The sequence below is a fragment of the Odocoileus virginianus genome, chromosome 2, assembly GCF_023699985.2.
Source record: "Odocoileus virginianus isolate 20LAN1187 ecotype Illinois chromosome 2, Ovbor_1.2, whole genome shotgun sequence".
NCBI lineage: Eukaryota > Metazoa > Chordata > Mammalia > Artiodactyla > Cervidae > Odocoileus > Odocoileus virginianus.
In genome coordinates, this window is record NC_069675.1 from 90,904,237 (window position 1) to 90,929,784 (window position 25,548).

The 25,548-nt window shown below is 40.1% G+C and overlaps 1 protein-coding gene across 3 annotated transcripts in view; it reads right to left on the minus strand.

The window, feature by feature from the left end:
• NR6A1 (nuclear receptor subfamily 6 group A member 1) overlaps positions 1-25,548 on the minus strand; it is a 222,441-nt gene that overhangs the window by 16,489 nt on the left and 180,404 nt on the right. For 2 of the 3 annotated variants that reach the window (XM_070452691.1, XM_020872059.2), the window contains 5 exons: positions 23,145-23,387; positions 13,199-13,254; positions 4,858-5,012; positions 3,294-3,521; positions 1,679-1,933 (listed from right to left, as the gene is read on the minus strand). In XM_070452691.1, the coding sequence (XP_070308792.1) occupies positions 1,679-1,933; positions 3,294-3,521; positions 4,858-5,012; positions 13,199-13,254; positions 23,145-23,387 (937 nt within the window). The remainder of the gene's footprint in view (positions 1-1,678; positions 1,934-3,293; positions 3,522-4,857; positions 5,013-13,198; positions 13,255-23,144; positions 23,388-25,548) is intronic. The other variant, XM_070452697.1, reaches the window with a different exon arrangement.

The window sequence follows — 25,548 nt, forward strand, 5'->3', positions numbered from 1 at the left end:
AATGTCAATAGCCACTTGAGACTAGCACCTATTATGCTGGATAGTGGAGCTCTAGATTCTCTCTGATAAAGACCCTTTGTAGAAAGTAAAACTTCCCTCACTAGTTCAGCTGTTACTGGTCCCTGCCTTGTTCTTTCAGCTTAAGGGATTGGAAAGAGTGGGACAGTGTGTTTTTTATGAAGCATAAAGCCAGGGAACCCCACACGGTCAGTGATCCCTGCCTACCTGCAGAGGGTTTGGGAAAACTCATCATCCCACAGAGGGCAGAGCACACTTTTTAGACAGCCTCAGGCTGCTCTGGTGGATTCCAGGCAAACAGAGAGGCCAAGCTCACTGGGCCAGCTCTGCAAACTCTGACAATATTAGAGCTGGCTTAGGCTATCCAAACACTCAAGTTGGCCCAGAGTTACAGAGCAGGAGACAGGAGATTGATGGAAACAAGTGAATTAGAGGCTCAAGACGAGGGGTTAGGTTATCTGCAAAATCAGATAGCTCTGTTTAAGGACAAAATGTCAGCTGGGTTAAAACTCTTGTCATTTATAGATTACCAACAAGCCAGTAACCATCATTAATAAGGAAATATTAGAAAACTGGTGGAGAAAGTACCCAGACTCTTCCCTCCCTCAGCTATGCAAAGGGCCCTTGAAGGTGTTGGAGCTCTGTTCCCAGCCTAAGTCTCAGCTTATTAGGATGATTAAGTGGCAGAGGGAGATGTGCAGAGAGGTTTGGGGGCTGGAGAAGTTGGAGAAGTTCCAAAAAGACCACCTTTTCAGCTTCCTTCCATGGAGGCACCTTTTCTTCTCTTTTTCTTGGTGTTCTAGAATGTCATGACTTCCATTATTTTGAACTGCCTAGTAAAGGAACTATTAAAATAGGATTTAAACTTTATTTTTCATATAAATAAGTCAGTAAGTCAGAAATGTATCAATGGATCATTTTTTTTCTGATTTGGGGATGTCACCTGCTCTAGGCAAGGAGGTTAGAAGGATCCTAGTCAGTGGAAAACATCAAGAAAGGAGAGCTCAGTATTTCAGTTCCATGATCTTATCTTACTGCATCTGAGATACAGTGAAAGAGCCTAAGATTTCAGTTGGGCAGGCACAGATTCAAACATAGACACTGGGTTCAAATCTAAAACCCTCAAGGGCAAGTCCTTCTGAACTTCAGTTTTCTCATCTATAAAATGGGCATAACAACACCTATAATGCTAGAGGCTGTGAGAAAGAAAGACAATAATGTAAAATACCAAGCCCAGTGCTTGGCACACAGTAGGTACTACAATAACTCTGGGGTCCTGTTCTTGGATTATAAATGATAGCTCACAGTCCCTCACCTTATAGGAAAATCTCAGATTTCTGTTTTTTCCAGATACATTAACTCAGTAATCCAGATGTGATCAAAATAACAGCTTAGCACTTGCTAAGTTTTGCTGCACATTATCGTTTTTTCCTCACAACTACCCTGTTGGAGCAGTATTGTCATTACCCTACTTTATGAATTCAGAACCTGAGGATGAGAGATTTGACCAAAGTTACAAGTTAGTCAGCGGCAGAGTGAAGATTCATGTCCATCCCTGGGTGGCTTTAATGCCCATCCTGTGGAGTGCCAGGCACCCTGCCTTGTAGAGATGACAATGGTCTGGTTGCCTGAGACTTCCTCCCCAGCAAGGAGCTCTCACCTGTGTAGTTCTTCATCTGAGGGTGAGTACTTGGCAGTGACATCAGCCAGCTCCCCGAAGATCTGCTTGCTGTAAACAGTGAGGGAGGAGAGCAGGATTAACTCCTGCCACGTAGAGCTCAGGAGGCACGTGTAATCCTTGATTGAGAGCTCGCAGAAGAAAGGCAGTTTCTTGATCCAGGCAATCTGCCTAAAAAGCAGCTCGTCAGCCAGGCGGCAGAGCAGGGCAAACAGCTCTGCCTGAGTCACAGCATATCTGGAGGGGGTACGGAGAGGGGAAAGTTACTTTTGGTGGCCAAAGCAGTGAGGATGGGGGCCAAGGAGGGAGATATTCCTAAGGGCACAAAGGGTCTCTGGCAGTGGGCTCCTTGCCCTTGATCATGGATCTCCAGTTTCATTCAATTCAGTCTAATGATAAAAAGGATAGGACTGGGGCCCGCAGCAAGCTTAAGGCTGGAGAGGCAGGTTTGGCAAGAAAAGGTTACAAAGGGGAAAGGAGGCTTAAAAATTTGGGCAGTTGTCAGGAGTATGACTTTTAATCTCGGTGTCCACTAATGCTTCATGTGTTACAAAAAAATTCCCAGTCATTCGTGCACCAGTTTGGGCAATGAAAGCTCCATTAGGGTACATCTGGTGCCCACTCAATACATGGGTTGACACAAAACTCAGTGTAGTCAATTGAGTCAACCATGATTGAGCTAGCCGTGGGGCGAGATAACTGAAAGAGAATACACCTTCAGAAGCTTTTCTTGCTCTCACGGCACCCCCTGGTGGTGAGAATTCAGTAAACTAGAGTTGCTCGGCTCTTCTAAACTACTGTGCAATGCAAGGAACAGGGCCTTCCTCATCTCTGGGCTGGAGGAAATAGGGTCCCAGTTTTCTTTTTCTCAAGGCCCTGTTGTGTGACTCTTCTCCACACCCCCACACCTGACTTGTAAAGGTTTGATGATGGCTTCCCTGTAGGAAGATAATTGAATTTCCTCTTCTGAAACTGGAGACTAGCTTAAGAAATCTCAGAGTATCTTGGGCGGGCAGTGAGGAAGAAGGAGATCTAAGCTTAATAACACACTCAAATGGCCTATGGTTCAGGTCAAATGACTACTGAGTACAGCAATGGGTAGGCCTAAATGGCTGAACTATTATCTACTCAGGCAGAGCTGAGAGGACTGAGAGTATTTCTTCCACTCACTCAGGCCTGCACACAGAGCACATGGCACTATGTTGACCAGGGATACAGACGGGCCACGACCAGTACTATGTTAAGAAGCCTAAACCTAATGTACAATTATATCCAGAATTACAGCTCATCTCTGGCATATCTCTGGCACATTTCAAGGTCTGGCTTACTTAAGCCCAACCAGAAACAAAAGCCCTTTAATCCCAGTTCCATTGGGGCAGATAAATAGACCCAGCTCTATGAGAAAAGATGTTCAAGAGAAAAATGAGAGACCACTGACTTCAATGATAAGCACAGATCTGTCCTCTGATGCCTGAGTCATCACGTATTATACCCTGACTCATTTCAAAGCCTGGGGTAGAGAAGCCTGGGATGAAGGTGGATGTGGGGAAGGGGCCACATTGATGCTACAGGGCTAAACACAGCAAGGCTCACTCACCCATCTTCAATCAACATGGGCGTGCCCAATGGCTCCAGGTCCTCGGCTGACACCAGCTGATGAATCAGACTGTATGACTGGGGATCCAGGCTTCGAGCTTGTGGGGGCAGAAGTGGCGAGTGGGCAGAATAGCTAAAAAGGTGCGGTATATATTGATAGTGTGGAGGCACAGACATCCCCATGTACTGATCCCTGAATGCCACGAATCCATTTAATTCCACAGATCTGCTGGAGAGAAAAGTCTCATGTCAAGCAGAACCATCACGAGTCCACTGCCCCCTCAGAGGAAGTGAGCCAGGAAGTAGCTCAGGTGTTCTTTGGCTATGCTCCCTGTCTTCAGTAAGCCAGGACCACAGTCAATGGTAGCACGCACGTCTCCCCTACTCGATGGGGACTCTGTGCGGTGTGTATAGGCGTGGCTCACCTCTGGACACTCAGGACCTGGCAGAGTTGTACTGAATAAATATTGATTACATGGTCTCTTTGCCACATATGGGGAGTTTCACAGAATATTCATAGACTGTGATGACAAAGGTGAGTGTTTATATTTTATACTGCTAGGACAACTAAGTCAGAGACAGGCTAAGTGTCTTGCCAAACCACAAAACAAATCAGCACCAAGCAAAGAACCTGGCATGTGGCAACAACTCCCTGAACATTCAAAGGAAGGAACAAACTAGGGAACAAATGAATGAATAAAAACTATAATGAAATATATCAAGAGAAAGGCACATTCTTATCTTCCCCCCTTTATGGAGGAATCTAACCATTCAGTCAACTAATATTACCTAGATGCATCTCCTGTAACAGGGCTGGCAAACTATAAACCATGGCCTGTTTTGCTAAGTGAGGCTTTATTAGAACACAGCCACACTCATTCATTTACCTATTGTCTCTGGTTGCTTTTGCACTACAATGGCAGAACTCAGTAGCTGAGACCTAGACTGTATGGCCTGCGAAGCCTAAAATATTTACTATCTGGTCTTTATTAAAAAATGTCCTATTGCAGAGATTTCTGGAAAAAAGAATCTTCTTTGGTGATCGTTATATTTCACACCTAACAACTAACTTAAGATACCATTCTAGCACCATGAATTAAAAAACTGGTATTTCATGATACAAGCAAATCTGACTTACTTGAAGTTTTCACTGTTTCTTAAAATTTATAATATGAAAATCTTTATTCTTGCTGAGGCAGAGAAATGATAGCTTAGTCCAATATTGTCAATGTGTCTTTTTTCCCCCAGTGAAAAAATAACCGACAGAAAAGAGCTACAATTAAAATGTCATTCTATTAGGTGAAGAAAGTATGGACACAAATAGTGGCTACAGCACTTTAGCAGTCTGCTAGAGAATGCCAACATTTTCAAGGTCTTTAGCTAAAAAATGGGCTGCAAAATGCTGCTTTGCATTATCCTGACTCCTACCCCAAAAGACTGAGGAAGCAAAAGTACAGTGGCTGAGACAGATGAGCAGGAATAGCAGCCCAGCCCTGAAGCTGCCTGCTTGTGAGTCCACTCTTTGGGTGATCCCCAGATGATGCTGGGTTTGCCTTGAAGCTCACCTGGAGGAGAGTGTAGAGCCGGGTGAGGGCTGGTTGCTCTCTGAAGCCCTGTTTCCAGGGGAACTGTGGTCGCTGTCACCATGGTTGCTCCAATGATTGGCCTCTTCCTCAAATTCTTGCCCAGACATAATCCTTTCGATCTCTTCCTCTGATATCTTTGATAAGGCATTGATATATGTTAGACTGAGTGCTCAGGATACCCTCTGTTCCTTCTTTAGGACTGAGAACTTATTTAAACTTCATGGGGATTCCTAGAACTCTCTAGAGAGAAAACCAAATTTCCTCCCCTCCACCCCTATACCTCAGGTCTCTCTCTCATAATCTTAGGACAGCTTGGTTGCCTACCAGCACTATGGCTCACCATAGCCTTCCTTTTGCCCATTTCCCCTCCTCCTCTCAAGCCATAAAGCCTCCAGGTTCCTCAACATTCCTCTTTGTCCTTCATCTAGTCTTTCCTACTGTTGAAATACCACTCTTCAATAACAAACTCCTACTTGCACTTTAAGACCCAATTCAAATGTCACCTTTGTTTTGATTCATTCTATTACTAAGCTCACATAGAATTTTAGGTCTTTCTTCTATCCACTCATATAATTCTGTGTATTCTGAGAGACAGAATAACGTAACAGTTAAGAGTTTGAATTTTACAGTCAAATCACCTTTGTTCTAATCCAGGTTCTGCCACTTTCTAGTTGTACCATCTCAGAGCAAGTCATATAATTATGTAAACCTAAGTGCTTTCATCTGTATAATGGAGAGAATAATATTAAGTTATCATATAGGACTGTTGTGAGGATTAAATTAGTTAATATATTAACACATGTTTAGAAAAGAGCCTCGCACATAGTAACTATTATAGAAGGTTGACAATGATATCTTCATTACCACTGGATAATGTATCACAAAAATATCCCCAATAAGACCTTAGGCCATGACAGGATCTAGAAGAAAGCAGTACTCAAATAAATGCATGATGGATAAATGAATAAATGTCCACTTATTAAGTACTGACTATACACCTTTACATGAGTTTTCTTAGTAAGAAAGACATTTCTAAGCCTACTGAATAAAAGAAATTATAGCTCCAACAAGCAAACTGGCCTGCCATGTCTGAGCAGGAGCCTGAGGAAGAGGCTGGAGTAGCCATGTATGCAGTCCAGGGCTCTAGCTACAATGCCATACAGGGAGTGGCCGAACACTTCTTCCATAAAGTGTGTAACCCAGGGTTGAGGCCAAGGTGGCTAAAGTCAGCACACGGAACAGGAGTGAATGTTGAGTAGGAAGACAGATGAATTTTTGCTTTCTGTTCCTAAGAAAAGCCTGGGAAGACATTTTCTCCCAAGTCTATCTGACTCAAAACTGCATACTTCTTTGTTGCAGCAGCCTATAGGGGAACTTAGAGCTGCTCCAATCATAAACACAGGAGACATTTAGAACTGGAAGTCAGCCAACACAGAGGACTTGGAGGGAAAACGAGAATGTTTACGCGGTGCTCAAGCTGAGTGATTGGTTTTAAGTAGCTTAGACTGCATATTGAATTAGAGGATTTGTCTTTTTTTATTCAGTCACATGTAGCAAAAAAAACAAAAACAAAAACAATGACCCAAATCTTTTTTCTTAGAAGTCTGCAGAACACAGAACATTCTTTACAATTAATGAGACACTGGAAGACAAACGGTGCCATCAACTTACAAAATATCTAGTGAGGCCCTGAATGTGTAGCCTCAGTGATGGTGGTGAGAGCAAGACCAGAGCATGGAGGGCATGAAAGTACTTGAGTGTGGTGAGAAGGGCCAGTTATGATAAAATCACGCTTATCCTGGCTGGAGTCAAAGTTGGACTGTAGCAGTCTCTCCCTGTGGGTCCCATGGGACACTAAGCAATCACTAATGCACTGAACAGGAGATGGGGCGTGTTGGGAGTGCCTGAATCTGGGTTTAAATCTCATCCACCATTTCCTATCTAGGTACTTATTGTTGAGCAAATCATTCAAGTTCTCTGAACCTTAGCTCCCTCATCAGTAAAACAGAGATAACACTCCCTCATAGCTCATGGTTCCCCCACTAGATGCTGGAGCAAACCTCACTATCTAACAGGTTAAGTAATATAGACTTGGGAGGTTAACCTAAGATAAAGTTATTAAGTGCATGGGCACAACAGGTGCTCAATAAGTGGAAATTCTATCTCTTTTTATTTTTAATTACAATTAAGGACTTGGAGATAACAGCTCTCTCTTCCTAACATACCACCTAGAAACAGAAAAAGACTAAAAGGAAAATTATATGCCCAGTATCAAAACCACAAATGCAATGACAAGATGAAACAGATTTTTCTGAGCATCAGTTTCCTCAATTCTGAAGAGAACAGAGAGTCTGTAGATATAAATGACTGAAGATCCCTTGGCATGGTGAGAGAGTCACAGAAGGTACTCAAAGAACATTAGGTAATACTGAGGAAGGTTTTTAATTGAGGAAATGCTTAAGAATTCTTCCCAATGGATAAACTTACTACTGTATCTAAATATAAAAAGAACGAATACAAATAAAGACCATATGTGAAAAGCCCATAGCTAATATCATACCCAAAGGTAAAAAATGGAAAGCTTTTCCTCTAAGATCAGGATCAAGGCAAGGATGCCCACTATTACCTCATTTATTCTACATATTACTGGAAGTCGCAGAGCACTAGGCAAATTAAAAAAGGAAAGAAAGAAAGAAAGAAAAGGCATTCAAGTTAGAAAGGAAGAAGCAAAATTATTTCTGTTCACAGAAGATATACAGTCTTTCTGTGTCTTTAAAGATGTCACCAAAAAGCTATTAGAACTAATCAAAGAATTCAGCAAGGCTGTAGGATACAAAGCCAACATGGAAAATTAGTTGCATTTTATATACTAACAATGAATTACCTGGAGAGAAAATTAAGAAAGCAATCTCATTTACAATAGCATTAAAAAAGAATAAAATACTTTGGAATAAACTTAACTAAGGAGGTGAAAGACTCATACACTGCTCAAAGAAATTAAAGACAGAAATAAATGGAAAGTCATCCTGTGTTTATAGATTAAAAGACTTAACATCCTTAAAAACTCCATACTATCCAAAGTGTCTTATAGATTCAATGCAATCCTTATCAAAATTCCAATGGCATTTTTTTCTGCAGAAAAAAAAAAAAATCCTAAAATTCATATGAAATCACAAAGAACCCCAAACAGCCAAAACAATCCTGAGAAAGAACAACAAAGCTAGAGGCCTTGTATTTTCTGATTTCAAAACATATTACAAAGCTAAAGTAATCAGAACAGTAAAGTGCTGGCACAAGGACAGACATACAGATCCCCCAAAAAAGCTCAGACATATGGTCAAAATCTTTGACAAAGTTGCCAAGACTACATGATAGGAAAAGGAGAGTATCTTCAACAGGTGGTGCTGGGAAAACCACCTATCCATATGCAAAAGAATGAAATTAGAGTTTTACCTATACTATATGCAAAAAGCAACTTAATGGATTAAAAGACAAACATAAAACTTAAAAAACTCCTAAAAGCAAACACAGAGAAAGTTTCTTGACACTGATTTTTTTTTTTCTTAAATTGAAGTATAGTTGACTTACAACATTGTGGTAGGTTCAGGTTTATAACACAGTGATTCAGTATTTTTGCGAGTCTATTCCATTATAGGTACAAGATAATGGGTGTAATTCCCTGTGCTATAAAATATTATCCTGTTGTTTATCTATTTTATATATAGTAGCTCATATTTGTTAATCCAATAACCCTAATTTATCAATGAATTTGTGAATATGACACCAAAGCAAAAACAGACAAATGGAATTACATTAAACTAAAAGACTTTTGCAAAACAAAGCCAACAAAGTGAATGGGCACCTTCCAGAAAATTTTTACAAACCATATATCTGATAAAGGTTAATATTCAAAATATATAAGGAATTCCTACAACCCACTAGTCAATTAAATTAATCAGCCTGATCAAAAAAATAGCAAAATACTTAATAGACATTTCTTCAAAAAAAAATATGAATACCCAAAAGGCATACGAAAAGATGCTCAATGTTACCAATCATCAGGGAAATGCAAATCAAAGCCATAATGAGATATCACCTCAAACCTATTTGGATGGCCAGCATCAAATAAACAACTATGCAAACAAACAAAAAACCCCCAGAAAACAAGAAGTGCTGGAGAGGATGCAGAAAATTAGAACCCTGTGCACTTGGGTGGGAATATAAAATGGTGTGGTGACTGTGTAAAATAGCATGGAGGCTTCTCAAAACCTTAAAAATAGAATTACCATATAACCCAGTAATCCTATTCAGGGTATTTATCCAAAAGAGTTGAAAATAGGATCTTGAAGAGATATTTGCCCTCCCATGTTCATTGTAACCAAGGCCACTGTCACTATAGCCAAGAGGTAGAAACAATCTAAATGTCCATCAATGGATGAAAAAACAAAATGTGCTATATATTACTTACAATAACCAGGCCATGGAAGCAACCTAAATGCCCATCAACAGAGGAATGGATAAAGGTGTGGTACATATATACATATACACAGTGGAATATTATTCAGCCATAAAAAAAAAACGAAATAATGCCACCTGCAGCAACATGGATGGGACCCAGAGACTGTCATACTGAGTGAAAGTAAGCCAAAGAAAGATAAATATCATATGATATAGCTTTTATGTGGAATCTAAAAAAATAGTACAAATGAGCTTATGTAGAAAACAAACATATGGTTACCAGGGGGTAATGGGTGGGGAGACTCAGAGACTGGGATTAAGAATCTCCTGTACCAACTACCCAAAGCAATCTATAGATTCAATGCAATCCCTATCAAACTACCAATGGTATTTTTTACAGAACTAGAACAAATAATTTCACAATTTGTATGGAAATACAAAAAGCCTCGAATAGCCAAAGTAACCTTGAGAAAGAAGAATGGAACTGGAGGAATCAACCTGCCTGACTTCAGATTATACTACAAAGCCACAGTTATCAAGACAGTATGGTACTGGCACAAAGACAGAAATATAGATCAATGGAACAGAATAGAAAGCCCAGAGATAAATCCACGAACCTATGGACACCTTATCTTCGACAAAGGAGGCAAGGATATACAATGGAAAAAAGACAACCTCTTTAACAAGTGGTGCTGGGAAAACTGGTCAACCACCTGTAAAAGAATGAAACTAGAACACTTTCTAACACCATACACAAAAATAAACTCAAAATGGATTAAAGATCTAAATGTAAGACCAGAAACTATCAAACTCCTAGAGGAGAACATAGGCAAAACACTCTCCGACATAAATCACAGCAGGATCCTCTATGACCCACATCCCAGAATTTTAGAAACAAAAGCAAAAATAAACAAATGGGACCTAATGAAACTTAAAAGCTTTTGCACAACAAAGGAAACTATAAGCAAGGTGAAAAGACAGCCCTCAGATTGGGAGAAAATAATAGCAAACGAAGCAACAGACAAAGGATTAATCTCAAAAATATACAAGCAACTCCTCCAGCTCAACTCCAGAAAAATAAATGACCCAATCAAAAAATGGGCCAAAGAACTAAACAGACATTTCTCCAAGGAAGACATACAGATGGCTAACAAACACATGAAAAGATGCTCAACATCACTCATTATCAAAGAAATGCAAATCAAAACCACAATGAGGTACCATTACACGCCAGTCAGGATGGCTGCTATCCAAAAGTCTACAAGCAATAAATGCTGGAGAAGGTGTGGAGAAAAGGGAACCCTCTTACACTGTTGGTGGGAATGCAAATTAGTACAGCCACTATGGAAAACAGTGTGGAGATTTCTTAAAAAGCTGGAAATAGAACTGCCATATGACCCAGCAATCCCACTTCTGGGCATACACACCGAGGAAACCAGATCTGAAAGAGACACGTGCACCCCAATGTTCATCACAGCACTGTTTGTAATAGCCAGGACATGGAAGCAACCCAGATGCCCATCAGCAGACGAATGGATGAGGAAGCTGTGGTACATAAACACCATGGAATATTACTCAGCCATTAAAAAGAATTCATTTGAATCAGTTCTAATGAGATGGATGAAACTGGAGCCCATTATACAGAGCGAAGTAAGCCAGAAAGATAAAGACCATTACAGTATACTAACACATATATATGGAATTTAGAAAGATGGTAATGATAACCCTATATGCAAAACAGAAAAAGAGACTCAGATGTATAGAACAGACTTGTGGACTCTGGGAGAAGGCGAGGGTGGGATGTTTCAAGAGAACAGCATCGAAACATGTATATTATCTAGGGTGAAACAGATCACTGGCCCAGGTTGCGTGCATGAGACAAGTGCTCGGGCCTGGTGCACTGGGAAGACCCAGAGGGATCGGGTGGAGAGGGAGGTGGGAGGGGGGACCGGGATGGGGAATACATGTAAATCCATGGCTAACTCATTTCAATGTATGACAAAAACCACTGCAATGATGTAAAGTAATTAGCCTCCAACTAATAAAAATAAATGGAAAAAAAAAAAAAGAATCTCCTGTACCAGTACTATATACAAAATAGGTAATTTAAAAGGGACCTATTCTACAGTACTGGGAACTCGACTCAACACTCAGTAATGGCCTATTAACGGGAACAGAATCTAAAAAATGAGTGGACATATGTATAACTGATTCACTTTGTTGTACAACAGAAACACAACATTGTAAATCAACGATACTCCAATAAAAGTTAAAAGCAAAAACCATAGAGCAAAACCAAAAAACCCAAAAGGTACTATATACAAAAATGGAGTATTACTCAGCTTTAAAAAGGAAGGAATTCTGTCATGTGCTACAACATGGATGAATCTTAAGGACATTATGCTAAGTGAAATAAGGCAGTCACAGAAGGACAAGTACTGCATGATGCCACTTATATGATGTATTAAAAGTTGTCAAACTCTGAGAAGGGGAAAGTAGAATGATGGTTGTCAGGGATTGGGGGGAAGGAGAAATACAGAGTTACTACTAAAGTTACAGTCACAAGCTTAAAAAGTTCTAGAGATCTGCTATACAAAATATGCATATAGTTGACACTACTATATGCACTTAATTAATATACACTTAATTTGTTAAGGAGGTATATTTCATGTTATATGTTTTTATCACACAAAATAGAGCAGATATGGAGACTGAAATATATTAATTTGTAAAAGATATAAATTATTTGAATAAGTGAATAAAAATGTTTGATTAAAAAGAGAATCCAACTGAGTGCACATGTATAACAGGCTCACATGACAGAAAACCCTCCCATACATCATCAGTGTATGTCTTATGACAACTCTGAATTCCTGTCTTTCTCTCATTCCCCCATATTCAATTGGATAATTCTATCAATTTTACCTATTAAATATTTCTTGAATCTATTCCCTTTCCTCAATCTGCACTATTACCTCCCTATTTGAAACCACAGTCTGTATCTCTTGCATGAACTTCTGTAACATTCTCCCCACATCCCCCGCTTTTTTTTGGGGGGGGGGTCACATGGTATATGGGATCTTATCTCCCCAACTAGGGATAGAACCCACTCACTTGCAATGGAAGCATGGAGCCTTAACTACTCGAACACCAGGGAAGTCCTATAAAATCCTTTTAACTGCTTTTTCTCTGCCACCAGTTTCACCCACCTTTAATCCAGGTCTTCAAAAACATGTCTTTCCCACCAGACTGAGTTTACAGTACAGGGGGCCTGGCAAATAGGAACTACTACCGAGTAAATGTTTGTGGGACTGAATGTGTATTACCTTCCTTACTTTACAAATAAGGCAGTGAGCTTTACATGGAAATACCTTTAACAACAATGAATAGCTAAGTAGTCTTGCTGATTTCTGCCAGACTAACTACAACCTACAACCTTAAGTGACTGACATAAAAATCCTCTGGGAGATTCCCTGGCAGTCCAGTGGTTAGAACTCCATGCTGTCAGTGCTGAGGGCTGGGGTTCAATCCCTGGTCAGGGAAGTGAGATCCCATAAGCCATGTGGCCAAAAAGTTAACAAATAAATTATCCTCTGGATGCTTTAGAACCAGGATTGGGTTCACCTTCTGTAAAAATCCTTTAAGCAAGTTGAGGGATCACAAGAACTTTAATCATTATCTTTATATATTTAAGTTTTTCTAAACACATTCATACCTAGGTTCTCAAAGCAGTTTAACAGGAATAAAAGTAAAGTTGGCTCCCCACCAGAAGCAGATAGGAGGATCAAGGTGAGCAGCTTCAGGACCATCTGGAGGCTTCAGCTTCCAGGGTGCATCACACAGAGTAAGAACCAGAACTCACCTGGACTGGCCCAATGCTCTTATTCCGGCCTCCGGGCATGCCATCTTCTCTGATTGCTGGAAGTAAATATAAAATAGTAAGAAGCATGCCCACAAGAGTCCAGGCACAAAAAGAGAACTTATTTGGCCAAAAGCACAAGGCAGTAATTGGTGAAGCTAACATTAAAACACAGGTCTTTCTGGACCCGAAGCACATATTCTTTCCATCATAGGCAGCAGATACTTTTGGGCTCCCAAGGCACTGGATACACACACTGTATACATTCAATATGCTCAACAAACATGATGGCATTATTATAGTTCTACAGCTACAAATATCCCACCAGGATGATGAATTTGAAAGCCTTGATAAATTCAAGAAGGTTGGGTGGAAGAAAAAAGGAATATTTCCATTTTTAAATACAGTATTTTTACTTCCAGTCTAGCTTATCCAATCTATAAAGTCCTTAGGGCATGGCTGGTTACCTGAAAAGGTAAAGGCTCCAAGCCTAACAGTTAGCTGGGATAATTGAAAGGCTGACAGGAAGTTTGTTTTCCTTAAAGCAGAAATCATTCTTGGTCTTAGAAGAATACACATTCCAACTTAAGACAAGCTGGAGTCGAATCCTGTTTTTGCCAGGTCTGAGTAATTACAAACAAGTTTATTCATCTCTCTGAATTTCAGTTTTACAGAAAAACAAAGAGGAATATTGGAACCTGTCTTATGGGGAATTGTGAGGGTTATATATAATTTAGCTAAAGCTCTAAGAATAGGGCCTGGCATTTCCTGGTGGCTCAGAAAGCGAAGAATCTGCCCGCAATGCAGGAGACCTGCGTTTGATCCCTGGGTTGGAAAGATCCCCTGGAGAAGGAAATGGCAACCCCACTCCAGTATTCTTGCCTGGGAAATCCCATGGACAGAGGAGCCTGGTGGGCTGCAGTCCCTGGAGTTGCAAAGAGTTAGATACGACTGAGTGATTGCTTTCTACTTACGAAGTAGGAGGTAACAGTTTGCTTTAAAAGGCTGCTGTGAATTGGGGGCAAGAAACATATACAGTTAGATATATATTACCTAGAGACATGATGGTTGTGGTCTAGAAGCTCTCTTTTAACCTAATTTCAAGTTCTAAACATTTTAAAATTCCTTTGCTGCTGTTCCAGGGTCAGTGACAGTCTTTAGACACTTCTATTTCCAATACTGATATTTCACACGTACCTTTGCTTCAGCTCACAGGTACAGAACAAAAATCTATCATTGGCAGGTACAACACTGAATATTTCTCACTTGCTATTTCAGTCTCAATGTCTTGGAGGTGAGGAAGGAATTCAACATGCTTTCCTTCTTGTTTAAAGTGCCATAAATTTTAAAGATTTACATCTTACCAATTTCCTGTTTTGTTATTTAAAAACTTGTGCTGTCCCTCAACCCCACCTGGAGTAAGAAACTCATATATATGTTAGGTATTGTCATGCTAAGTTAACCCATGAGTAAAGTATTATTAGTATTATCACTCCCACTGAACAAATAACTCTAATGTCTCAGAAAAATATTTTACTTTGAGTGATAGAAACTAAATATTAGAATCAAGATTTGGAGTTCAGGCTATCAGATTAAAACCAACTTTCATTCCACCACTATAATTTCCCTAAATGTGTGTGCATCCCACTAGAGAAACATAATTTTAGGTTGTGCATAGATAATCTCTCAATTATACACTTATCCTAATGTCCATTAAAAAATACTGATTTTTCCATTCACTGAAGTGCTAAAAACTGTTTGAAAATTCACTTTCTTTCAAAAAGATAATTTAAAGAAGAACATAAAATAAACAACAGTACTGGTTTAATCAGAGATGGTAACGTTTGTTAAAATGGCATGAAACTGCCTGAAGTGTGGGCAACAACATTATGTGTCACAGTGCCTCTGTTAAAACAAAAATTTGTCTCATAGTTTAAAACATATCATACTCAGATATACTGATCCTCACAACAACCTTTTTAAAAAGCATATATTAAAAGTCTGTTCTTTACCTCTATATCTTCTTTGCTACAGACGTAAAGAACAGACTTTTGGGCTCAGTGGGAGAAGGAGAGGGTGGGATGATTAAAGAGAATAGCACTGAAACACGTACAGTACCATATGTTACCATATGTAAAATAGATGGACAGTGCAAGTTCGATGCATGAAGCAGGGCACCCAAAGCTGGTGCTCTGGGACAACCCAGAGGGACAGGATGGGAAGGGAGATGGGAGGGTAGTTTAGAATGGGGGGGGGGGGGGAACACACGTATACCTGTGGCCAATTCATGTTGATATATGGCGAAAACCATCTCAATATTGTAAAGCAATTATCCTTCAATTAAAATAAATTAATTAAAAAATAAAACAGCAGCGCGCGCGCACACACACACACACACACACACACAAAGTATACGTTAATATTATCCTGTGCAGTTTAGACAAAAAAGGACTTGTTCAAGGTTACTCAGTTAAGAACTGATAGAGCAGGGATTTCAATTTAGGTCTTCTTATTCTAAAGCTGTACTTGTTCCTTGATGCTACATTGAATTAAGAGCAAGTTTTTCAGCAGGGTCAAGTCTTTCTGGTAGTGAACTTACTTAAAACAACAAAACAAAGGGCTTTGGGGTAGAATCACAGAAAGAGTTCTGCTGCACCTCTCATCTAAACCTAAAGAGAATGGCACCAGCTATAGTTCTTCTATCTGCTCACAAGAAGCACAAATATTTTTTCCTGCTCTAGAACACATTCCTCACCTGCTTAGGCTGGGTAGCCAACCAAAACCAAGAAACCAGAAAGACAAACAGACACAAAGCTAACTACATCAAACCCCTGCTCAAAATCCACTGGGTTCATTGTGGTCTATGGGTTAATTAAATTCAAGTTACCTGGCTTGGCATTCAAGATTCTCTGGGATCTGGTTCTTATGGGACTCTCCATTCTCATCTTGCAGATGACACCACCCTTTTGGCAGAAAGTGAAGAGAAACTAAAAAGCCTCTTGATGAAAGTGAAAGAGGAGAGTGAAAAAGTTGGCTTAAAGCTCAACATTCAGAAAACTAAGATCATGGCGTCTGGTCCCATCACTTCATGGGAAATAGATGGGGAAACAGTGTCAGACTTTATTTTTGGGGGCTCCAAAATCACTGCAGATGGTGACTGCAGCCATGAAATTAAAAGACGCTTACTCCTTGGAAGGCAAGTTATGACCAACCTAGATAGCATATTAAAAAGCAGAGACATTACTTTGCCAACAAAGGTCCATCTGGTCAAGGCTATGGTTTTTCCAGTGGTCGTGTATGGATGTGAGAGTTGGACTATGAAGAAAGCTGAGCACCGAAGAATTGATGCTTTTGAACTGTGGTATTGGAGAAGTCTCTTGAGAGTCCCTTGGACGGCAAGGAGATCCAACCAGTCCATCCTAAAGGAGATCAGTCCTGGGTGTTCATTGGAAGGACTGACACTGAAGCTGAAACTCCTATACTTTGGCCACCTCATGCGAAGAGTTGACTCATTGGAAAAGACCCTGATGCTGGGAGGGATTGGGGTCAGGAGAAGGGGACGACAAAGGATGAGATGGCTGGATAGCATCACCAACTCGATGGGCATGAGTTTGGGTAAACTCTGGGAGTTGGTGATGCACAGGGAGGCCTGGCGTGCTGCGATTCATGGGGTCGCAGAGAGTCAGACACGACTGAACGACTGAACTGAACTGATTCTCATCTTATACCACAAATGTTACACTGTACCTATAGAGAACTGTTAGTTCCTGAATATGCCATGCTGTTTTACAACACAGTTTTGCCTCTGCACATATTGTTGCCTCTATTCAGAAAGAAACTCTATAGTGGAAAATCTGATGACATCACCTTACCCAAGTGAGACCACCTTAACTAAGTGGTCCAAGTTAACATGACCAATAATAGGACAAACTTATACCATGTACTCTTTTTAATTTTTAAATTCATGTTATTTATTTTTGGCTGTGCTGGGTCACTGCTGCATGGGCTTTTTCTGAGCACAGCTCAACAGCTGAGGCACATGGGCTTAGTCGCTCTGTGGCATGTGGGATCCTCCTGGATCAGGGATCAAATCTGTGTCTCCTGTATTGGCAGGTGGATTCTTTACCAATGAGCCACCAGGGAAGCCCACCATGCACTCCTGATAGGATGTACTAAAAGACACAACATTGCATCTGTGGCATTCTCACCAAAACTGCATCAAGAGCAACCTAATTGTGAGAAAACTGACAAACCCAAATTAAGGGACAGTCTAGAGAATAAGTGATTTAAGATAAGAAAAGAATGAGGAACCACTTCAGATTAAAGGTGATTAAAGAGACCTAAGAGCTAAATATAATGTGTGATTTTGGACTGGCTTCTGGATTAGAAAATAGAAACTGCTATGATGGACATTGGGATAACTAGTGAAACTTAAATATGACCGGCAATTAATTGTGTTGTTGTTGTCCAGTTGCCAAGTCGTGCCCGAACCTCTGCAACCCCATGAACTGCAGCATGCCAGGCTTCCCTGTCCTTCACTATCTCCCTGAGTTTGCTCAAACTTACATCCACTGAGTTAGTGATATCATCCAACTATCTGTCGCCCCCTTCTCCTCTTGCTCTCAATCTTTTCCAACATCAGGGTCTTTTTCAATGAGTCAGCTCTTCACAGCAGGTGCCCAAAGTATTGGAGCTTCAGTTTTAGCACCAGTTCTCTCAATAAAAATTTAGGGTTGATTTCCTTTAGGACTGACTGGATTGATCTTGCAGTCCAAGGGACTCTCAAGAGTCTTCTCCAGCACCACAGTTCCAAGGCATTTATTCTTCAGCGCTCAGCCTTCTTTATGGTCCAACTGTCACATCCATACATGACCACTGGAAAAACCATAGCTTTGACTATATGGACGACTTGTCAGCAAGTGATGTCTCTGCTTTTTAACACACTGTGCAGATTTGTCACAGCTTTTCTTCCAAGGAGCAAGCATCTTTTAATTTCATATTAATAGTATTATGTCATGTTAAATTTCCTGATTTTGATAACAGTGCTGTAATTATGTGAGAAGCGAAGGGGAATGAGTCTTCAACTTACTCTCAAATAGTAAATAATACACATCAAGGAAGAGACCGAAGTGGGAGTCATTTTTACAAAGCTCTTGAAGTTTCTAAGGAGATTGATCTTCTTTTCCTTTAAGACTTCTGCTCAAATATTTTCCCTCCTTTCTTGGTACTCCATGTTTATCCTGGTCAAGTGACATGGCAATGCCACAGCATCACTATCTCATAATGTCCTTCTACAAATACCAACCTCCTCCAAGAAGGCTGACTTGAGAGGACTTTTGAACTAGTTATCTAGCAAGTTATGAGACAACAGAGTTAAGGGAATTTTATATTTCCACATAACTACTTAACTGATAGGAATTTCCCACGTGGCTCAGTGTAGTTTCCTCTTGCCTCTAATGATTTTAACAATATTTCCCTCACCCAACTTCCTATCCGGTCTCCCCTATCCCTGACCAACCACAGTCAATTCATCAAACCAGGAAGCATCCTACACCAAAAGGGATATAAGAGAAAAGTAAGAGTTGGTCACAGCCCTTGAAAGAATCACTCAATAATGGCGGGAACAGACAAAGAGCACAAGGTGATCAGTACTATGCAGAGGGCAAAAATGGGTTACGGAAGTACAAGAAGGTCATCAGGTGAGTGGAGGGTGGTGTCAGAGAAGGTTTCTCAGAAGATGTTACAAATAAAAACTGAGTGAAGAAGTCAGGTGAAGAAAAAGGTGGTAGAATATTCTAGGAAGATGAAACCAAATGTCCAAAGCCACCAAAACATGAAACATCCTGAGTTCTTAAGAGAACTGGATTATGTGGGAAGAGCACATAATTCTTCCCTCTATGTGGAGGGAAGGAAAGGGATGCCAGAGGGGTCTTGAAAATTATTCTGAGGACTCCTGACTTTACCTAAAGACTGCAAGATGTGTGACGAGAATGTGTATTGGGGGCATTCAGATAGTAGTGGGGATGAAAAGAAAGGGTCCAGCCTCTACTTCCCACCATTATTTAAATCTCCCTCATTGACTTGTTAATTAATTTCCTGACCGGCCCATTTTGAGTTCTGAAATGATATCTGTGTCAAACACAGGGGACACAAACTAGGGTACACATGACAGCTGTATTTTTTAATAGTTAATTTTTAAAAATTTGAGGCCAAGTTTAGATTTATAGAACAACGGTAAAAATAATAAAGAGAATGTCCATATACTCCTCACCCAGCTTTCCCTTCTATAAACTAAGCTTACATAGCCACAGACCATTCATCAGAACTAGAAAATTAACTTTGGCACAACACTATTCACCAAAGACTTTATTCAGATTTCCCTAGTTCTACTAATATCTTTTTCCTGTTCCAGAATCCAACCCAGGATCTCACAATGCATGTAGCTGTCATGTCTCCATAGTCTCCTCCAGTCTGACAGCTTTGTAGTCTTTATGACCTTGACACTTTTGGAGACTTTTGTAGAATGCCAGTTACTTTGAATATTGCTGGATGTTTTCTCACGATTTGACTGGGGAATGGATCTTTCCATCCCTCTGTGTGTACATGTGCCTATGTGCCCTTTTCAGTGATCACACTGGGGATACAAGATGTCCATGTAAACACATTCATGCTACTCTTGATCTCTCAGCTAAAGGGTATCTGTCAGAATTCTCTACTGAAATGTACTATTTTTCTCTTTGTAATTACTAAATATTCTGATTTGGTTTAAATTTATGGCCTTTTATTTTAGCATCCATCAGTAGATCTTGCCTATAGCAACTACTATGGTGCTCTAATGGTGACTTTCCATTTCTCTTATCTTCTCTACAACTTAGAATTCTTCAATAAGGAAGAACCATCATTCCTCTACTTATTCAGTTCATTTTTTCAGTATGAACTCATGGATATTTTATTCTTTGTGTTATAAACTAATATAAACTAACATATATCTATATCTATAGCACATTCTAACATTTTGGCCCCACAAGATGCTCCAGACTCATTTTATATAGTCCCTGCCTCAGTCCTAAAGTCAACCAGTTCTCCAGAGAGTCCCGATTCCTTTTTACTGATATTAAGAAACCAAGGTATGGATAATAGGTGTGCTCATTACTCTTGGGGGTGTAACTGCTTCTAGCCCCTCACAATGCCTAGAGTCAGGCAATATATGTATATATACCAAATTCATGGATCTACATACACAACTATTTTTTTAATCTACCTAAACATGAATCCATGTTACAACAACCTCTGAATCTAATCTAGCATCAGAGGTTTCATTCTAGCCTTCCTCTTTCCTGATTTATAACTTATTTCCCTGTTGTGAGAAACTCAACTCTCATTATCAACAATATATTTACTTTTGTGTTCAACCCTAGTATACAAACAAAGTAGTGAAAGAATTCCTAAACCATAACCTTGAGAGAATCAAATTTATAAATCAGAGTGCTTTGTTTATATACAGTTCTTTTTGTCTTTAGTTTTAATAGTATACAGTCAAAATTCTATTTTTCAAGGCCAGCTCTTTTCTTCTTCATTCTCTTCAATGAGTCTGTGATTTATTTTTATTATCAGTTAGATTCATTTGCCATAGGCTACAGTTTATCTCCTCTCCCCCTCAATAATGGTTGCTCAAAAAAAATTATATACAGTAAAATTCACTTCTTTTGTGGTGTTCAGTTCTATAGGTTTTGACAGGATACATAAAATTGTGTCAAACACCATAGTTCTATTGCCCCCAAAATACTCCAATGGCAACTGTGATTTTAATTCTGCTTTCTCAGCACCAACCAGTAGGTGGCAGGGTTTCTCTCTGAGACAAAGCCTTCACTGTGCAACTGAGCCTGCTTGCTTGATATGCAAACGAACCTAGGAAGGCAGCTTTACATCCCGCACAGCTCCTGTGTCATTTTCTCCAAAACATGGTTAGACGGTTTCTGTGGGTAAGCTGCTTCTTCTCTGAAACAGGCAAATTGGGCTGGAAGCCTCAGAATCTTAACACTGAATAAGCAGGATGGTTCATCGGAGAACAGTCAGGAAGGCAACCCATAAACATGCTTTGATAAAACTCAATGAAGGTGTGGTTTCCCTGGTGGCTCAGATGATAAAGAATCTATCTGCCTGCAATGCAGGAGACTCAGGTTCAATCCCTAGGTCAGGAAGATCCCCTGGAGAAGGGTATGGCAACCCACTCCAGTATTCTTGCCTGGGAAATCCTACAGAGGAGCCTGGTGGGCTACAGTCCATGGGGTTGCAGAGTTGGACATGACTGAGCGACTAACAGTTCCACTCTCTCTCTCAAAGAGGGCAACAAAGGAAGATGAGAAAACTGGAGACCAAAACCAAATTAGATAAATATGAGACGGATGAATGACCAGACTCTCTCTTCAAGACATTACTTGTTTGGTATTGGGGGATTTCTATAGGAGTAAACTGACAGTGAGGAAGGGAGAGGATTTTCAGGTAGAAGAAAGACCCCATGGACCAGCGTTTCCTGCATTAGCCAGTGAATTCTTCACCACTGAGCCAACTGGGAAGCCCGTATCTCTCACCTTTCTTTGTAATAGGCAAGTTTACAATTTTAAAAACACATACAATTTAAAAAACCAGTCTGTAGGGTAACTGAGTGTATCTACAAAACCAGAAACTGAACAATTCATTAAATCTGACTAATCCCCAGCCCATACTACTACTATGAGCTCCTAATACCTTGCTGAGTATTTTATATACACTGTCATATTTAACCCTCTAGAGAGCTCTGAAAGTATTATCATATCATTATAAAGGTAAAGATATTTAGCACCAGAGACATAAAGCAAACTGTCCAAGGTCACAGACCTAGTCTGTCACCAAACTCTGCCTCCTGAGTCTGGGCTCTTTTACTGAACTACACTGTACCACTCTCCACCCTCTGAGAGTACTCCTAGAGTTCTGACACTGGTTCTCTCTTCTGTATCCAAGTTCTCTCTCTGGGTGATTTCTATTCATTAACAAAACTTTACTACCTCTATGCCAACAGCTCCACAAACTTCTACTTGTAGGCAGGGCTTGTCACCTCAGCTCCAATCCAATTTATATATCCAACTTCCTTAGTGGATGTCTATGGGTATCCTTCTCAGGTACTTCAAATTCAGCACCTATGAAGGTCAACATTTTGCCCCACTCTTTATTAATTAATTTACTATTAATTTGAATCTTCAACTTCGACTTCTAGTAAGGACCAATACTCAGTATATGTCACCAACTCCTATGAGGTGAGCTTCTCCGACATCTCCCTATCTGTGCCATTACTTTCCCCCCTTCCCTTTCTTCTGGACCCTTCTAAAAACTCTCTAGGTGGTTTTTCTGCTTCCATCAGCCCAATTCATTCTTCAAAGCTGCCCTCTGGGCTAAATCCCTTAGAATATTGGTTTATTTGTGTCATTTTAGGCTAATGGCTCTTGGAAAATTTGTCAATAAATCCCCAATTCTTCACCAACTTGGATGCAGATTTCTGGCATGTCCAACCTGAGTATACCATGATTCTACCAAACAGAATGATAGCACATTCAGGGGACCTACAGCCTTCTTGTCTTTTCATATAAAATTCCTACTTCTTTTCATTATGCCCTGAAAAAACTATTGGAGTATATTCATCCTAGTTATTAGCATCTGATTGTTGATTGGGGTCTTGCCACATGGAGCCTGTGCATTCCTTCTCACAGGATCCTCAATGTCTCATCAGTCTTTTACCCACCTGATCTGGGAGATCCCTGTAGGCAGATTCATTTTTGGATTTTGAGTACACACACAGTACAAGGCCTGGTATATAGTGTAGGCATAGGAAATGTCTAACTCCAAGGCTTAATAGCTGACACTGGAGATAAAGTGATGGGTGAAGGGTGGGTGTAGAGCCACAAGCACCACTCACCCTTCCGGTTCATCCCCATCTGGAGGCATTTGAGCAGGCGGCAGTACTGGCACCTGTTCCTCTGCTTCCGAGACATGACACAGTTCTTGTCACGACTGCACCGATATACCCGCTTGTTGCAAATGCTCCGCTTGAAAAACCCTTTGCAGCCCTCACAGGAGATGATTCCATAGTGTAAGCCTGTGGCGCGGTCCCCACAAATGAGACAGGTTCGTTGTTCAGCGCGATCATCTGGAACAGAAACTGAACACATGAAAGTTAGAACATAGTGGAAATGATGGCTTTAAGCCTGCAGTTCTAAAAGAAGTAACCCTGGATAGATCCTGAACATAACCTTCTCCGCTAATTGGCAGAGGTGGCATCTTGCTGTAGGAACAAACTCCTTCATCTACCTATAGATTCCACAAACAAAGCCTAACTAAAAACAGAACTCATGTTCTCTGAGTTTCATCATTACTTGGAGTATCCAAATCAGAAATATGGAAGGCTTCTCCCTCTCCCTTACTTTCTTTAGTGATAGCCTACCACTTCTACCCTATAGGAAGGTGATAAGGATTATTTATCATGTATGTAAGTGTCCAGCATATGGTATACACCCAATAAATGACAGTTTTAATTATTAACCAGTGGAGAAGCTTCCATGCTCAACTATACCTCAATTAAAACAAAAACAGAAAAAAAGAAACCTCCTGGAAAGATTCTGATTAGAGGCCAAGGCAGAAGATCAGAGATTTGAACCACACTCAGTAACAAGCAAGGTATAAGGACACAGCCCTCAAAATTAAAGATCCTTAGTTGTACTCTAGTTCTAGCACTTAGCAGGTGGGTGAACTTGGGCAAATTAAGTTACTTCACCTCTCTGAGCTGAGTTTCTCTCATCTGTAAAATGAGGATTTTACTGTCATATATATAACATAGATAAAATACTCAAGCACAGTATTTGCTATTATTTTAATTATCATTATCATCCAAACAGGTTCACACTTAAAGTGGTAGTAACATTCGAGAAAAGTATGTGAAGGCAATGTTAAAGGGCATAATGGTATATACAGAAAGGATATAGAGAAGGAAAGAGGCTGGCATTTATACAGCCTTTATTATTTGCCAAATTTGAGATATTTCTTTATGATCCCCATTTGTAGTAGGCTAGATAAAGGTCATTCAAAGGTATCAGGTCCTAATACCTGGAACCCATAAATGTTATAAGAAAAAAAAAAAGTGTCTTTGCAGATATGATCACATTAAGGGCAGATTATAAAAGTGGGCCCTACTTGCAATTACTTTTTTTGTTTTTTTCCCTGCACAACATGGCATATGGAACCTTCATTCCCCAAACAGGGATCAAAGCTGCATCCCTTGCACTGGAAGTGCAGACAGAGTCTTAATCACTGCACCACCGGGAAGTCCCCACATGGTTTTTTAAAATTTATTTTATTGAAGTATAGTTGATCAATTTTGTGTTAATTTCTGCTGTACAGCAAAGTAATGCAGTCATACAGCTATCCATTCTTTTTCACATTCTTTTCTATTGTGATTTATCACAGAATATTGAATACAGTTCCTTGTGTTATACAGTAGGTAGGACCTTGTTTACCCATTCTATATGTAATAGTTTGCATCTGCTAATCTCAAATACCCAATCCACTCTTCCCCCACCCTCCAGCCACATGTCTGCTCTCTATGCCTAATCACATATGTTTTTATAAGAGACTTGATGTAGACAGCAGAGGGCGTGCACGCACAGCACACACACACGTGTACAGGGGAAGGTGAAGTGAAGACAGAGGGAAACGCTGGCCACACGCCAAGGACCAACCAGCAGCCACTACAATCTCAAAGAGGCCAAGAAGAGCTTCTGGATTTTTCTTCAGAACCTCTAAACAAAGTGTGGCTCTGCCCACACCTTCATTTCAGCTGACTCCGGATTTCTGGCTTTTAGAATTGTGAAAGAATAAATTTTTGTCATTTTAAGCCACCCAGTTTCTGGTAATTTTTAGCAGCAACATAGGAAACTAATACCTTTTTTTTTCATACAAGGACACACACCTATTAAGGTTCTTGCTCAGAGTCACACAGCAAATAGCAGGTATGCAGAGAGAAGCAGACATATGAGACCACACAGCTAGGGAAATAGGGAAAGACATATAAAAAGGGCAACTGCCTAAGTGTTTTGAACAGTTCCTAGTTATAGATCTTTCTAAGTCTTTCTGAGGCCTGTATTCACTTCCTAACTTTGGTCAAACTGATAAACTGTGACAAACTGATATTCCCATGTTCCTGTAACACAATCCTTTGTTAAGCTAACTTAAATGTGTTTATGTTATCTGCAGCTAAAAGAAACTTGGCTAAGATATCCTATAAAGTGGCCCTGGTATAATAAGCATTCCTTTTCTTTTCCTTTTAA